General features: G+C 39.3%; 1 protein-coding gene across 1 annotated transcript in view; it reads right to left on the bottom strand.

The window, feature by feature from the left end:
- Window positions 1-15,903, bottom strand: part of PGM5 (phosphoglucomutase 5) — a 63,355-nt gene that overhangs the window by 30,676 nt on the left and 16,776 nt on the right. Inside the window, exons 4-6 of the mRNA XM_063295109.1 lie at window positions 15,505-15,630; window positions 12,730-12,920; window positions 11,227-11,381 (exon numbers count right to left, since the gene is read on the bottom strand). Coding sequence (XP_063151179.1) covers window positions 11,227-11,381; window positions 12,730-12,920; window positions 15,505-15,630 — 472 coding nt within the window. The remainder of the gene's footprint in view (window positions 1-11,226; window positions 11,382-12,729; window positions 12,921-15,504; window positions 15,631-15,903) is intronic.

Raw genomic sequence — 15,903 nt, 5'->3', positions numbered from 1 at the left:
CTGTGTGGACATTGCAATGAAAACTACATAGGAAGTAAAGTACTTTTAAATTAAGTATGTGTTTACTTTCCAGCAACAAAACTAAAGCCCTAATCAACACTAGGTATTTTGATGCTGAAATCTGAACTCAGTAAAGGTTAGAGGTAGCTAGGTCATGATACTGAAGAAAATAATTTCCCTCTTCAGATATGTTCTTATAGTATTGGAATATACCAAGGATTATTTTTAGATATTCTACTTCTACAGCAGCATGACATCTAGCAGAACAAACGTCCAGCTAGATCAGGTTTTTTTTTTCCTGGTAAATATTCAGAAATCAGTTGGGAGGTAAGGATCTGCACTTTATTAAGTATGCCTAGGTTGCTGAACAGATTTTATTTCTTCTACCCAATTATTTTGAAATGCCCTGTTCAACCCACAGTGGCAGAGAGGTCATCATAGAAATACAACCCAGGCAGTACTTCCTGGACTGGCTACATAGCCCCAGAATGTTGTGTGATCAAGTAAAAGGAAAGAACAGTAATTTCTCAACCATCTCTTACGTATAATGAAGTAAGCTCCTTATCCTCGCTGTCTCACCAGAGTGTCTAGCTAGTCACAAATTTTTCCAATGGATTTTTAACTTTAAAAACCTATGGGAAAAAATTACTATAAAAATTGCCTTACCAGAGTAGGCAACAAACAAAATAGTTTGTAGTGCCAACTACAACACATGCATAGTACCAACACATCCCTACTATTTCACTCACTGTGTAATACTTATTTATTAGGTGGTTGGTAGTAATATGTAGGACTTGACCATACTGATTCAGATTATTATATTCTGCATACTGTAATACAGTGGCATTGTATTGTCAAGTATTTTGGTGTCATGTTAAGGCAATTTATTTTCTTGTCTTTGAAACATGAGCCTAAGGACCAACTACTTCATTCAGATTCTCCCCCTTTAAAAACGTACAGTATTGCAAAACCTAAGTATTTTAAATATTAGCAAGCTATTACGGCATAGCATAATAACTAGCATTTTAAATACAGTTAGTTAGTGGTTTCAAATGCTCACCAGAAATGGAAATTATTCTGTACTCACATAGCCCATTTAACCACAGAAGGACCACCAACCATAGTTAACCAGCTGTGCAGGAAGGGGACAGGGAGTCAGAGTATGGCTTCCCATTAACCTGACAGAGCATGGAAATTAATAGGGGCTTGGCCAATCTCCATTAGAAAACATCCCAATTTTTAAAAAACTTCTTATATAAACTACAAGTTCTTAAAAGAAAAAGAACAATGAATGAAGTTTATATTTCATCACACAGCGTAGGTTTTCAAGCCTCCTTGTAAATTTTCAGGTAACACTGTGTGAGACGATGAATGTGTCCTAATGTTTTGCTAATCACTCTGCCAGTTTCTTCAGGCCAGACCTGAAATCTAACTTGGTAATATCACGTCCTTACATATTGCCCATGATTAATGGAACAGAATGCACATGGCCTATCACTATCTGCCACGTAGACAAGAGTTTATATTTTTTTCTGTTTAAATTATTTGGATGTGTAAGTTTCTGTTGCCTCTGTAATAATTCTGAGAAAATACTTGCTACTTTCTCAGTGCTAGGATGCTGACATTCTCCGGGTTTATATTATGATTTCATCCCTGTTCTATGTTTATACGCCTAATCTTCCTTCCTTGTGCTTTCATTCTACATCCTACAAAATGTCACATTTGTTCAATATAACTCCCCTATACTGAGAATGTATTTTATACAGCCCTCTAGTTCTTCATTTTGCGAGTTTATCCTTATTGGGGACAACTGTTGTATCTATAGTCCAAAATGTTACTCCTATACCATTTTTTACAGTATTTTTTTCATCCTATTTGTCATAACTGGATGTATGGAAAGCATAATGCTTTCCATAATCCTTATTTGGTCATTATGGTATTTTTCTTGCTTTAGCTGTATCCTTTATAGTGCATCCATTACTTAGAACAGCATTATACTCTTTCAGTTCGAATTTCCTTTGTTTGGTAGTTGCATCACTTATGTTCTTAGACCTATTCATTTAGTAACCTAAGACGATACCTTTATTATTGAGGGTAGTGATGTGACGCAGCATTTAGCTAATGGTCTGTGCCGTCTTTCTACACACTTCATGGTTTGGATATCAATCGTTACCTTGCTTCATTAGAACGTTCAAGTATGGGAAATTACTCTTATTCTCACTTCCATAATGTCCTGTTCAGACTATGAGATGGCCAGGCAGAATTACTATTAAATTCTTTATTTACAAATAACTATTTACAACAACGAAAGTCCTCAGAATAGACAGTGCAGTTCAATCAAGTCCACCCAGGCAGTGGAGGATAACAAGGCAAGGCTGCAGACTCAGAAGTAGAAGGAGATCATGGCAAGACAGCAAGGCAGAACTCAGCTAATCCTCTCAATGAGGCAGCAAGACCTGGTGTAGCTGGAATGCATGGCAAGGAGGAGGCTTGAGGCACGAGTATTGGGTTTGGCATGGAGGCTAGACTAGGCTCGACAACAGAGGCGAGGCAAGGCTCGACTGGAGCATCAAGGCAAGGCTCAGATCTGGAGACGAGGCAGGACTTGGCTAGAACGGCAAGGCAAAGCTTGAAACTGGAAGCAAGGCTGGACTTGGCTGGAACAGCAAGACTAGGCTTGACTGGAGTGGCGTGTGAAGGAAGCAGGTCTGTGACGGCAGGAGGAGCTGGCTCTGCTTCCGTGTTGGGTGCAGGCAAGGCTCCTGACTCTGGTAAGGACCCTTCCACAGATGCTGTGAGCTCGAAGGATCAGTTGTTTCCAGCAGCTTGCTTTTGGCGCATGTGCCTTTTTAAGCGATCCTTTCTGCGCTGTTTTTTCCTCTGCAGCCAATCGGGCTGCCTTTTGCTTCGTGCACTTCTCTGCTCTTCTCTCTGGAGCACTGATTGGAGGATTCAAACCTCCTTCTGAAGTTTGTCCAATCAGCGTCTCCGATTTCTCCTGCTCTGCTGAGCCACTCCTGGTTTCAATTTCCCCAATTCCCTCCGGATAAGTTTCATTTTCCCCTTCTGGCTCAAGACGTTTCGTTTTCGGAGTCAGGATCAGACTCAAACCTCACACGTAATGAATGACATGGTCTCATGTTTTCCCTATAAGTGGTCTAACAATTTTATCAGCTCCTCTTTCTCTCACTACCAGACAGATAAAGTAACACAAACCTACCTAAACCAACACTTTTGTTGAAGATATCTTGATTCTAAAGATGCTTGCTCAAAGGCTTTCACCAATATACTGGTAACAACAAAAGTATATAGATTTAATGTAAAAAAATTATGTACAAAAGTAATTCCTTTGCTTTTTAAAAAAAATTACAGTGTGTTACAATTTATTAATGCCATCTATTTATACATTTCTGAACTTTGGGTGATTTTTTTCTATTTGAAGTGGTTGAGAGCACAGCTAATCTTGTCGCTGCTATCTTTAGCTTGAGTGTGAAGCTAAAACTTAAACCAGACTGAAAGTCCTTGTCTTAATGTCTTTAAAGACAGCTAATTTCTGTTCTTCTGAATGTCCACTCTTGTAATTAACTCCCAATCTGATGGAAATGTTCTGTTCCTACAAAATTTTAATTCCAGAACAAATATATTAGCAATTCAGTCTGAAACAAGTCACATGTTTTAACTATATTTAGTGCTTGTCCCATCATATTCACATTTATGGTGTATTTGATCCTTAAAAGATCTATTATTTTATTTGTCTTAATTTGATGCTGGAGTAGCATAACAGGCAAATGCATGTTATTTTCCATCTGCTAGATTTCTCCTCAATTTATAGGCCTAATAGTGAAATCATGTTTGTTTGTTTTGTCAGTGTTTCTCTAAACTTATCCAGTGAAATCATTTCTCTATGCTCTTTCTCATTTGCAAAACGGCTATTACTATGAGTGCAAACTTCCTGTTCACAAGACATTTGCCCAAGAACCTCAACGTAAGGCAGGCATAGATTCTGTGCCCCGATACAAAAGAAGTTCTTTGAACGCAAAGGTTTCTTCCTCTCATATTCAATACCACTGCCAAACCTTTCTCACTTGTTCCACATTCCCAGAGTGCAAAATCTACTTACCTGTGACTTAGTTTTTTTCTCTTTGTAAGAATCATCCAACTGCCTAACAGGAGACACACTTGGTCTCTCTGTCTCCCTCTCCCTCTTTCTGTCTCTATCTCCCTCACACACAATCTCCCTCAAGACATAATGGCAGAGTTCACACACAATGCAAAGCCACGGTTGATTTTATTTATTTATTTAATTTTATTCTTCAAATTTTGCCACCACCCGTCTCATTGTGTCTTGTTGAATAAGCTATAATGGTTGGATTTACACATACAATTAAAATAATCATTTACAAAACAGAACAAATAGAGTTACTGTTTTGTAACTTATCTAGGTTTCAGCTGCGTACTGTAGATGATGTGTGAACCAAATCATCTAGAGTACACAGATTTCCTCATTTTCTCCATTGTACTTTGCTGCTTTGGAGCGAGTAGCTCATTTCATTGTTTTTCATAGTCCTTATCATTTTAGCCCTAATTTCCTACTTCCACTACATTGGCCCCACTTTCCCCCAAATAAATTCCAGCCATCCACCATTATTCTGTTTACTAAGCAGTAACAATGCGGTTAGTCACTTTTTCCTTTTCCAGATGGCTTAGATCACTTGAAATCTAGTGAAATCTGACCTCCAGAAGCCTACCATTTTTTCTTCTAAGAATTTCTCTGGATTTTTATGAAGTGAAGAGACATTCAGAAAATGAAGCTGATAGATGGACACCAATATTTTAGCCTGGAGCATTTTTGGACCATTCCCCCAAATATTACGTATTAAACTGTATGTAAATGAATGAATAGCCTTTTGAAGTATTCTGGACAAAAATCTAGCTAGGGGTTTCATTGAACCCGCCAGCTCTCCAGTAGGCGCACCTGTACTGTTTCAACCAAAGAAGGATGGCACTTTGAGACTGTGTACAGATTTCCGTGGGCTCAATGCAGTATCGATATTAAATAAATATCCTTTGCCCCTGATAAAGGACATGCTAACACATCTGGCAAAGGGGAAAATATTCTCTAAACTGGACTTGAGGGAGGCATATTTCCGTATCCGCATACAGGACAGGGATGAATGGAAAACTGCGTTTAATTGTCCTTTGGGTGCTTTTCAATATAAAGTACTACCATTTGGATTGGCGGGGGTGCCAGGGATTTTTATGCAACTTATCAATGAGGTCTTGCATGACCACCTATTTAAAGAGGTATTGGTATATTTAGATGATGTCTTAATATATACTGAAACGATGGAGGAACATACATATCTAGTCAGACAAGTTCTGAGCAAACTGAGAAAGGCAGAATTGTATGCTAAACTGTCAAGATGTGCATTTCATAAGTCGCAAATTGATTATCTGGGCTATAGGATTTCCAATAAGGGAATTGAAATGGATCCCGCTAAAATTGAAGCCATTTTGGCATGGGAGCCGCCACGCACGCGTAAGCAGCTCCAAAGTCTCCTTGGATTCGCGAATTTTTATCGGCCCTTCATCCAGGGGTTCGCGGAAATTGCGCTACCCCTCACGTAGTTACTCAAAACTAAAGGTTTGGGGGACACACGGAGGGTGAAAAATCCAGGAGCGCTGCTAAAATGGACACCGGCATGCCAGAGGGCTTTTCAGACCCTTAAACAGCTGTTTACGTCCAAACCCATTCTGCAGCATCCTGATCCTGACAAACCATTTGTGGTACAGGTGGACGCTTCTGATTTCTCAATTGGAGCTCTGTTAATGCAAAGGGACAATCTCGGACAGTTAAAGCCATGTGCTTACCTCTCCCATAAATTTTCAGAGACAGAAAGGAGATGGCACGTTTGGGAGAAAGAGGCTTTTGCTGTCAAAGCTGCTTTGGAAAGCTGGCGTCACTTATTAGAGGGGGCTACCCACCCGTTCGAAGTTTGGACTGATCATAAAAACCTGGAGGCACTGACTGCCTCTCGTAAACTGAGCCCAAAACAAATTAGGTGGGCTCAATTCTTTAGTCGTTTTGACTTTAAACTGAAATTTATACCTGGAAAAACCAACTTCCTGGCTGATGCACTTTCGCGCCAGCCTCAGGATGCCAGTACAGTGCCAGATCTAGTAGGAACTCTCTGGACAGAACCCCAAATGAGTCTGGCAGCTGTGACTCGCAGCCAAACCCGAGCGCAGCGCACAGACGCTTCAGTTTCACCTCGCTTGCCTGTTCCCTCAGACTTGCAACAACAATTTCTTTCCGAGCTGAAAACTGACACTTGGTTGCAAGCGAACCTCAACGAGGTTACTTTTAAACAAGATTTTGCATGGAAGCATAATCGTCTCTATGTACCTGAGACGTTGCGCAAAACCATTCTGTCACGATCCCATGATGACAGAATGGCTGGACATTTTGGGTTTGGTAAAACCCTTCATCTGGTTAGATGACAATTCTGGTGGCCAATGCTCCGGTGCGACATCAAAGAATACGTCAATTCCTGCCCAGTATGTGCTGCTTCCAAACGGAAAGTGGGAAAGGCCCAGGGCTTGTTACAACCAGTGGCTAATCCTTCCCGCCCTTGGGAGGAGATCTCTATGGACTTCATTGTTGATTTACCTCCTAGCCAGAGGAAAACTGTCATTTGGGTTGTGAAAGATTTTTTCTCTAAACAAGCCCATTTCATCCCATGTACCTCCATCCCATCTGCACAACAGCTGGCCCGCCTCTTCATTGTACACATGTACAAAATTCACGGATGCCCCGCCCGCTTGGTGACGGACAGAGGTACACAATTCATGTCCAAGTTTTGGCGGGAATTTATGAAATTACTGGGTACTAACCAAGCATTGTCAACTGCGTCGCATCCAGAGACTGACGGAAATACGGAGGCGGTCAATTCTACCCTTGAACAATATCTGCGTGCTTTTGTCAATTATCAGCAAGATGATTGGGTCGACCTCCTACCATTTGCAGAAGTTGTCTACAACAATGCTGTTCATCAAAGCACTGGCCAGGTACCATTCCATACCGTTTTTGGCCGTGACTTTGTCCCGATCCCAGAACTGCCTCAGCCAGCCTCCCCCCCATCTTCACCTGCTGATTGGGCTACACGTCTGGCAGCTGCCTGGCCAACAATACAACAGGCGCTTGCTGATGCTCAAGCCACTTACAAACGACATGCCGATTCCAAACAATCCACCTCGCCACCTTTCCAAGTGGGTGATAAGGTGTATCTTTCCACCAAATTTATCAAGTCTACGCAACCGTCAAAAAAGTTGGCACCTAAGTTTATTGGCCCTCTTCCTATTGTTGCTCAAATTAATCCTGTTACTTTTAAATTAGATTTGCCTGCAAATCTTAAACTCTTACACCCTGTCTTTCATTGCAGCCTGCTTAAGCCTTTCCACGAATCAGCCCGCTGGCATCCACAACCCCCACCCCCTGCACCTATCATGATTGATGGTCAACAACACTTTGAAGTTCGAGAAATCCTGGATTCCCGACGATGTCGTTCTGTCTTACAATACCTGGTTCGCTGGAAACATTTCCCTCATCCTGAGTGGGTTGCTGCCCACGATGTTCACTCCCCTATTCTAGTTACCCATTTCCACGCTGCTTATCCCACTAAGCCTGCTCCGTGATGTCATTTCCTTTCTTTAAGGGGGGCGGTATGTCATGTTCATCGTTCCAATGGTTTGCATACATCGTAACGTTTCGCATGTCATGTTTCTGATCACCTGCGGGGTGGGGAATTCCAGCCCTGCCAGGCTGTTATCTTTCTGTTACCCTGAAGGAATGTGTGTTTGGGTTATGACATGTATTCAAGGTTACTTTCCCAGGCAGATGTGTGACGCTTGCCGATGCTGGGAGGGGGTGGTTGCGATGTGGGGGTGGGGGGGCAGGATCGGCTTGGAGGCGAGGGTTTTTTGTTTGTATTTGGTGCGCTTTTGCTTATTCTCAGCTTTTGTCCTAACAACCAGGAAACACACTGAGACAAGGAACTGGTCTCTAATATTTATTGCTAGTACTTAACAGGAATCCTAACAAACTGAAGAAGCGTGGGGAAAACCCAGACATATAACCCCCAAGGGTTAAGGCGGTCCCGATCTGTGTCTCTTTGAATGGCTGAACAATTCATCAGTGCTACGCATGCGCTTGACAGTCTGGATGGGAGCCCCCTGCTCGCCATCCTTATTCATTACAGCTTTCTTCGCATTTGCATACTATCCTTTCAATAAATCAGTTTTATTCACTAAACTCTGGTGAGACTGACTTCTTGGGATAAGGCAATCATTACAGATAATTCAAAAGCTTGCACATTATTTTGTGACATTTTAGATAGCTATAAGAAAAATCCCCTAATAAGAATTTTGCCATTTTTGTTATATTCAAGCATTTCTATTTTCTATTCTTACCTGAGACCCAGTTTCTCCATCACTGAAAGTGTGTGGAGAATTTCACACATTAAATTCAGTACCTTTTTTTGTAAAATGAGAAAAAATATATAATGGAAGAGAGAATGCTGTTGCTAGTCTGTGCATCTCTGAGAAAATTCGGGGAGATCAAGTACTCTACAGGTTAGTTTTTAGATTTTATGAATTAATATGAGAACCCAATTTTGACTCCTGGCCATTGCCTGGACTAGTCCCTGAAGTTTTCTTGGCAAGCTTTTTTTTCAGAAGTGGTTTGCCACTGCTTCCTTCCTGGGGCTGAGAGACAGTGACTGGCCCAAGGTCACCCAACTGGCTTTGTCCATAAGGTGGGACTAGAACTCACAGTCTCCCAATTTCTAGCCTGGAATCTTAACCACTATACCAAACTGGCTCTCTGAGAACCCAATACCAAGGAGAAAATTATGAATTTTTTGTATCCAAAAGCAGCTACATTCTCCAAATATTAACTCTCAGTTTTGACAGATATTTATGTCAAATTGCTCTCTACAGAGAGTTCTTGGCTGAAATTGCATAGTCATAATGTGCTTGGCAGAAAACTGACCTCCTAAGGAAGAAATCTTTTACACATAAGAAATATGATTGTTGTAACCACGGCATGATGGAATGCCCTTGCCCTTACATGCTGCAATTATGAAACTTTGGACAGGCTACTAAATGGCTCACCCAGTCAAATCTCTAATTAACATACAGCACCACATCTTCTAAAATTCTAAATCAGATTTTAGAAAGCAGTCAGGCTTCCATTTTTGAATTACATTAAACATATACATCAGCAAGAGAGAGAGAGAGAATAGTGAAAGGTTTAAAACTGAGGAAGTTGTAACATGAAAAGCATTACAGTAGGCAACATGGAAAGGCAATTTAGCCCTTCCAGTATATCTGAAAGACAGTGTTTACAGAAGAAATACTTCATAACTTAGTTGAAAAGAATTGTTTCCTTCTCCAATTCTCCTTGGACAAACTATGTTAACAACATGATTTAACTGATACAGTGGAATTGATTTATATACACCATTTTCCTTACCTAGTCTTTTTTCATTCAACACCCCCAAACACTTGAAAGGGAAACTTTACCTCCAAGCAGACAGAAGTGCTATAGCTACATCTGGCACACACAAATACCGTTGTTGTACAACTAGACAATGTTCACTGAAGGTGTTGAAATGTGCTCTCAAGTGCTTGCAGGTTGGCCTTCTGGTGAACCAAAATAATGGCAGCAGCACTTCCATGACAGAAATTGCTTATACAATGAATCAAATAAGGATAGCTTCAGAATTCGTAACAAAGCTACTTCTGCTGAAAAGACTAAGATGGAGAAGGGCTTATATTTTATTTTTAAAATAACACATATTTGTATTTAGTGACTGGTGCTTTATTCTGAAGACAACCTAGAATGCTGTAGCAGTACTTTTAGAAGAACTATCAGTTTAAATCAAAATAATGAAAAACCCACTAACCTATAACCCTGGGTGGAATAAGCAAATATTCCCTTGCTCATCACAGTTGATGCTGATCTGCATTACTAGCTTGGGGCTGGGAGCTGGGAGCATGCTGGGCAAACAGCCAATGCCAGCACATTCCTTCAGATGTGTATTCCACATTGTGTGCCTGCTTACTCTCTTGTAATCCCTTCCTTTTCTCTCCATTGAATGTACATACAAACATTAATTCCCTTCTTGCTAATTATCCCAGCACCGGGGTGAGCATTCCAAAGGGCAGGGGAGTGGGGGGAAAGGGGCTATAAGATTTTCCCTTTTACCCGGCTTCCTCATGAGTTGAATTCCAGAAACCTCCCCTGCCATTTGGGTTCGCCCAGCTGTTTGGGGTCATATCCTTCTGATGCTGTAAAGCAAAGGAAAGCTGAAGTAAAATTGTAAGCACAGTTGCAGTCACAAGATTTTCCACTTAGCAACCGTGTCACTTAGCAACCGACTTGCCAGTCCCAATTGCAGTTGCTAAACAAGAACTACCTGTAAAAATAAATTTCACTCAGGCTAAACTCAGCATGTCTGTAAATTTCATATAAGCAATAAATCAAAAGTAACGATTGGCCCTCTGAATAATAGCAAGTAATGTATCTAATGCATTTTAGCCCTGTTGGATTCTTCATTATTTAGCATTTCCCGCAGTTGCTAGTAAATAGCACTATTTATTATACCAAACCACAAGTTTCATGTTTAAAATATGGACACATACCAATCCATGTTCAGAATCCTGTTTGAATACCTCATAACCTCTTCCTGAACTTACCACTCTGATTAGCACAGCATTAGTGCTCTGGGAGGCATTCTAGTAATTAACAAATTCATCTCACTTATTTCAGTTACGTAGGTGACTTCCTTAACAACTGGGAACTGCACTTCGTAAAAAGAAGATTAAGGAAAAAAAATAGGAAGCAGTCAAAGACCCCAAAGGGAGGGTAGTGACACCCCCCCAAGTGGGTGGGGCTATTTTGAGAGATAGATTGGAAGAATATTTTGCCATGTTTTGGGTGCATTAGGACAACTGTTTATGTAACTGTTGTTTTATTACCACCCTAAACTAAGGGAAAATAAAATATGAGGGAAATCATGTCTTGGTGGTTTGCTGCTGAAATTTAGCTGCAGAATTTCTGGAGGTTGTAAGAATTGCAACCAAGGGGTTGGAAGTTGAATATAGCAGTGAATTCCCTATCCTTGTCCAGATATATAATGATACCAATGAATCTTTGTCTCCTACCTGTCCAATGCAGTGCTGGTGGGCATACTCCTACCAAACCCTCGCACAGCCATATGACGAAAATACGGAATGCAATGGAGATTTGCTGCAATAATGGCCAGAGAATCGGAAGGGTTAACAAAAAATCCATTTTGACCTAGAATCATGTAACGGTCCTGAAAGAGAAAATAAAATATATTAGGTAGGGAGAAGAGAGGGGAGAACATCTGCAGTACTTCTGCAAAAATAGTTGGATTCTCTCATTCTTCCATTTGCAGTCTAGGAAGGAGGTCCCAAAATTTTTATTTGGCTTTAGTCTGTTTCATGGTACTCAGATACATGGCTCAATGTAAATCCCATAGAGATTTACATATTTGGTTGAATAGATTATGAAAAAATATAAGCTTTTGACTCCAAAGTCTTATACTGCTTCTTTTTCTCCTGGAAACACACTACGTCTTGAGGAATAGTAACATTTTTTCCTTACATTAAGCTTGATTAAAGTGGAAAGGAAGGAAGGAAGGAAAGAAGACTATTTAAGCAGCAAGGAGGTATATTTTATCAATACTGCTTCACTGAGAACTGCAAAATCAATTCTGAACTTTAGATTCTTTCTTGTGTCTTATAACAAAGCATAATACCATCAACTGTTTTCTTTATTTTAGAAAGAACTGAACTGTGAAAACTTTCAACTATTTTGCTCTATAAATCTTTCACTACCAGGCAGGAATTGTTCTCCCACAATCTGTTCAGCAAAGGAAAGATCAACAACTAGTATGTTATGATAAGAGAAATAATTGAATTCAACTGGAAATATCAAATCCAATACTAAGTTTCCTAAAATGGTCACGCAATACTTGGTAAAAAAAGTTCTGCATCCCCTAAACAAAGGAGTTAAAAATGTGCCTCCCAAGTATTATTTACACTGGTTTCTTCATATGTTGCTTGTTGATTAAAATGAAAAAAAGCCTTCCAGTTCAGTGTTCTAGAAAATACTGGAGATTATATTGGCAATAACTATGAATAATGCAAAAAGAAAAGAAATTGAAAGTGAGGTGCGGTGCGGTGCGGTGGTGGTCCCATGGCTAGGTTCAGTTATACACTTCAACCAGTTTTCTAATTCCAACTGCCAAGCACTTGTAATACTACCACAGAGGTGCATGCATCTTTGTGGGAAAATCTATTTTTGTTGAATATATACCTTATGAACTATAGCTTATGAACTAAGCTATAAATATATAGCTTATGAACTTACATAGGATCAACCATGGAAAATCCATGGTTGATCCTATGTAAGCAACCAAATGATATATTTTGAAACTTTAAAAATTTTAGCATTGAACAATAGTGGTTCAACATTGTTGAGTCATTCAAAATTTAAGGGAATTTTAAAGTATATAACTGATAAACTAAATTACTGATTTCTTCTATGTTTAAATAAAAGCCTAAAATCTATGTGAAAGCCCTTTCCCTGGAGAGCTGTAAGCCACTTTCAGCTATGAATTTAGTTTCCCCAAAACCTACTCCATCAGCATCAAATGCCGCTCCAAATCCATACTCTCCTCCTTTCATTGCTTCCAGCAAAGAAGTTGCATACGTCAGGTTCGGATCAGGGTACTGACCACCAAAATCTTCCAGAGGGACACAGTCAACTGCAGAATTAGCAGGAGCTCCTAATTCATCACACAGGATTCTCCGGACATAGGGGCCCATCACTGCAAAAGGGATTTGCCTTCAATTTAAAGACCATTTTCAAATAAATATTCAGAATGAACGCCCTTCATATATTTAAAAAAATGGAATCAATTTGCATTCAACAGGGTATCATATTACTCTCAATTAAACAGGGTACCAAGCAAACTTTACAAAAATGACTCTTTCTACTTATATGCATATTTGGTCATCTGCACATGGTATCTGCTTTAAAAAGATGAAGGCTATGAAAGATCTATTGATTACCAAAGAATTCAAGGAATATGCAGACATGTATCACTCCAGAGCACAGAGCAATGTACAGCAGCAAATTATAGTAAAGCCAAACTGTAATCAATAAATCAATGAAAACAGAACAGGTACAGCATTAAGCACATGAATAGGCAACTCTTTCATTTTATTGTTCTACAATTACTGCGGAAGGAATACAGTAAATTCACTGCGTGGGAAGAGCCATTTTTGGTCCAGTTTTAGGGGTACTTTTGGGAAGTGAAACAAATGTCTGATATGTCACAGTTGCTTACTGCACTTACAGTATATTGTTCTTTATTTCACTCCATACTGCTACAGAAGTAGAAAATCTAAATTGGCAGTTACTGATTTCAGCCGCACAATTTGGTGACACACTGTGGGCTCACATGGAGGCCATAACCAAATGCAGCCCATGACTACCCATCCCAGTTCAGCTATGTATATCAAAAAGCATCTATCAAAACCAAACATATTAGCATGGTGATTAATTTGAAGAGAGTTTGGTTCTGGATTAATTTGTACTCTGGAAATTCCCAAGCGAAATATATCCAGCTATTTTTTAAAACCAGTGAGAATGCAGGGCAGCAATATATACCACCTAGTATATATTAATAAATAACAAACTTTATATGGGGGAAACCCACAAGAGTGCTTAAGAAATAGCTGTGTAATATCAAATCAGGTCAGATATTCTACTGATGGACATTTTATGGCAGGTAGTCACACTGAAATACAGTAGTTGTATTTTTGAGCAGTGAAAGGAATGGCCTCAAGAAATGAAAGGAAACTGATTTTAAAAAAAAAGAATGTTGTTCCACCTAAATATTCTAAAGTCCAGCATAATTAAAGGAAGAGGCAGATTTTTTCCCACTTCTGCAAAGAATTTTCTGGAGCTTTGAAAATATCCCCTTAGCTAATTGTTGACGGTATTAGATGTTATGAGGTCATGTATCTAAATGCAATTATAATATGGTTTTGTGGGGATGGGGGGGGGGGATTGAACAGCATTTTTCTTAAATGGAATCGGAAAAACAAGCAATGATTGAAATGTGATATCACTTTGCATATAAGAATTTAACAGAAGTATGCATTTCGACAACTTCATTGTGCTATAAACACACTTGCCATATTTAACAGACAGTAATTAATTATTTTAAAACCTACTATTGGCATTTGTGAAATTGCCTTGAAGAGGCCAGTTTGTGGGCAAAAATGTGTGTGTGTGTGTGTGTGTGTAAATAAATAATGTATTTTTCACCTGTCATGTTTGTCCCAGTTATTTTTGCCACATTTGAAGGGGGTTTTTTTGTTTCTGTATTAAACAAATAATCCATTAAGTGAATATGTCATACCAGGTAACTATACCACTGCTATGAATAAATTATCTTAGCACAGGGGTAACAACATGTATGTGGAGTTGCCAAAAACAGCTTATATTTTAAGGAGTGCTCTTACTCTGGGAAGTTAGATTTCCATATATATAGTTGATGTCCTTTAGTTTGTACAAAGAACAAAGCTATAAATACTCTTCATGAGTTAACTGAAACAAAAAGTGTCCTGTACGTTCAAGGACTGCTTTTTCCCAGGGCCAATTAATCTTTCAGTTTTCACCTGAAGAAAGAACAAATATTTTTCCCTTTCACTCTTATGTCCAACATTAACTCAGTAGGAAAGCTAAGGCACCGCTCCGACTCTGCCCCACTCTCACTATAGACATAGCTCCCTCAAGATCATGTGACATGGAAGACATTTTGAACACTTTACTTACAAACACTAACAGCGTAATCACATGCACTTCACTGTGTTCATTAAGGATCACTCTCTAGCAAATGCGTTTAGGATTATGATCCAAGTCATAAATGAGTAGACAGACAAAAACTGTTTCAGTCATTGACCAGTAAAAATACATTCTGTAAAACAACAAAGCAAAATCATCCCCTAACATCAGTAATTGTTGGCAGTCATTTGTGGGCGAAGCTTACACACAATGTAGCAGAATTTTGCTACTTTCAAAGAAATACATTTATCTTGGTTGTTTAACAGATAATGCAAATAAAAATTATCAGAGGGCCCCAGGAATTTAAATAAAAAGGGAGGTAATCAACTGATGGCAAATATCCCTGTAGAATCAACAATACAATAGAACCACTGTTTCTATGGCACCCATGCCACAGGGGCAATATCGGGTTTCATATGGGTTTTTCCTATATTTCCCTTCCAAAACAGCCGTGGGGAAAATGAATAGTAATTAATTACTGTATGAGTTTTAAATCTTATTTTCAGTATTTTAAACATCAGTAATTTACATACTGCATTAAAAATGGTGCTCCTTACCTCCATTCATTGCATCAATTCTGATCTTAAGTTGATTTGGCCCTGTTAGCAAGCCTCTAATAGCACTGAAATCAAAGATGGTCCTCAGAAGATTAAGGTAAACTTCCACAGAGTCTACTATCTCAACTGTACACAAAAGATCAAACAAAAAATGTAAGTCAGGACACTGAACTGTGCTTAGTTATAAGTACACACCAAAAATTACTATTACAAAAACTTTATCACTGAGTAACTGAAAATCTATCTCATGAACACTCTGGGAATCAACCCAACACCTTTGTCAAAGAACACCTCTCAACATCCATAGTACAATTCTTGTTAGGGCTGTCTGAACCATTCAAAAGAGCAAAGCAGCTCGACACTTCAGCAGCAGAATCAGTGGAAGTGTCTTTTGTTCAA

The sequence above is a fragment of the Candoia aspera genome, chromosome 2, assembly GCF_035149785.1.
Source record: "Candoia aspera isolate rCanAsp1 chromosome 2, rCanAsp1.hap2, whole genome shotgun sequence".
NCBI classification, from domain to species: domain Eukaryota; kingdom Metazoa; phylum Chordata; class Lepidosauria; order Squamata; family Boidae; genus Candoia; species Candoia aspera.
Note: the sequence above shows the minus strand (reverse complement) of the source record. Positions and strands in the feature narration are given on the sequence as shown.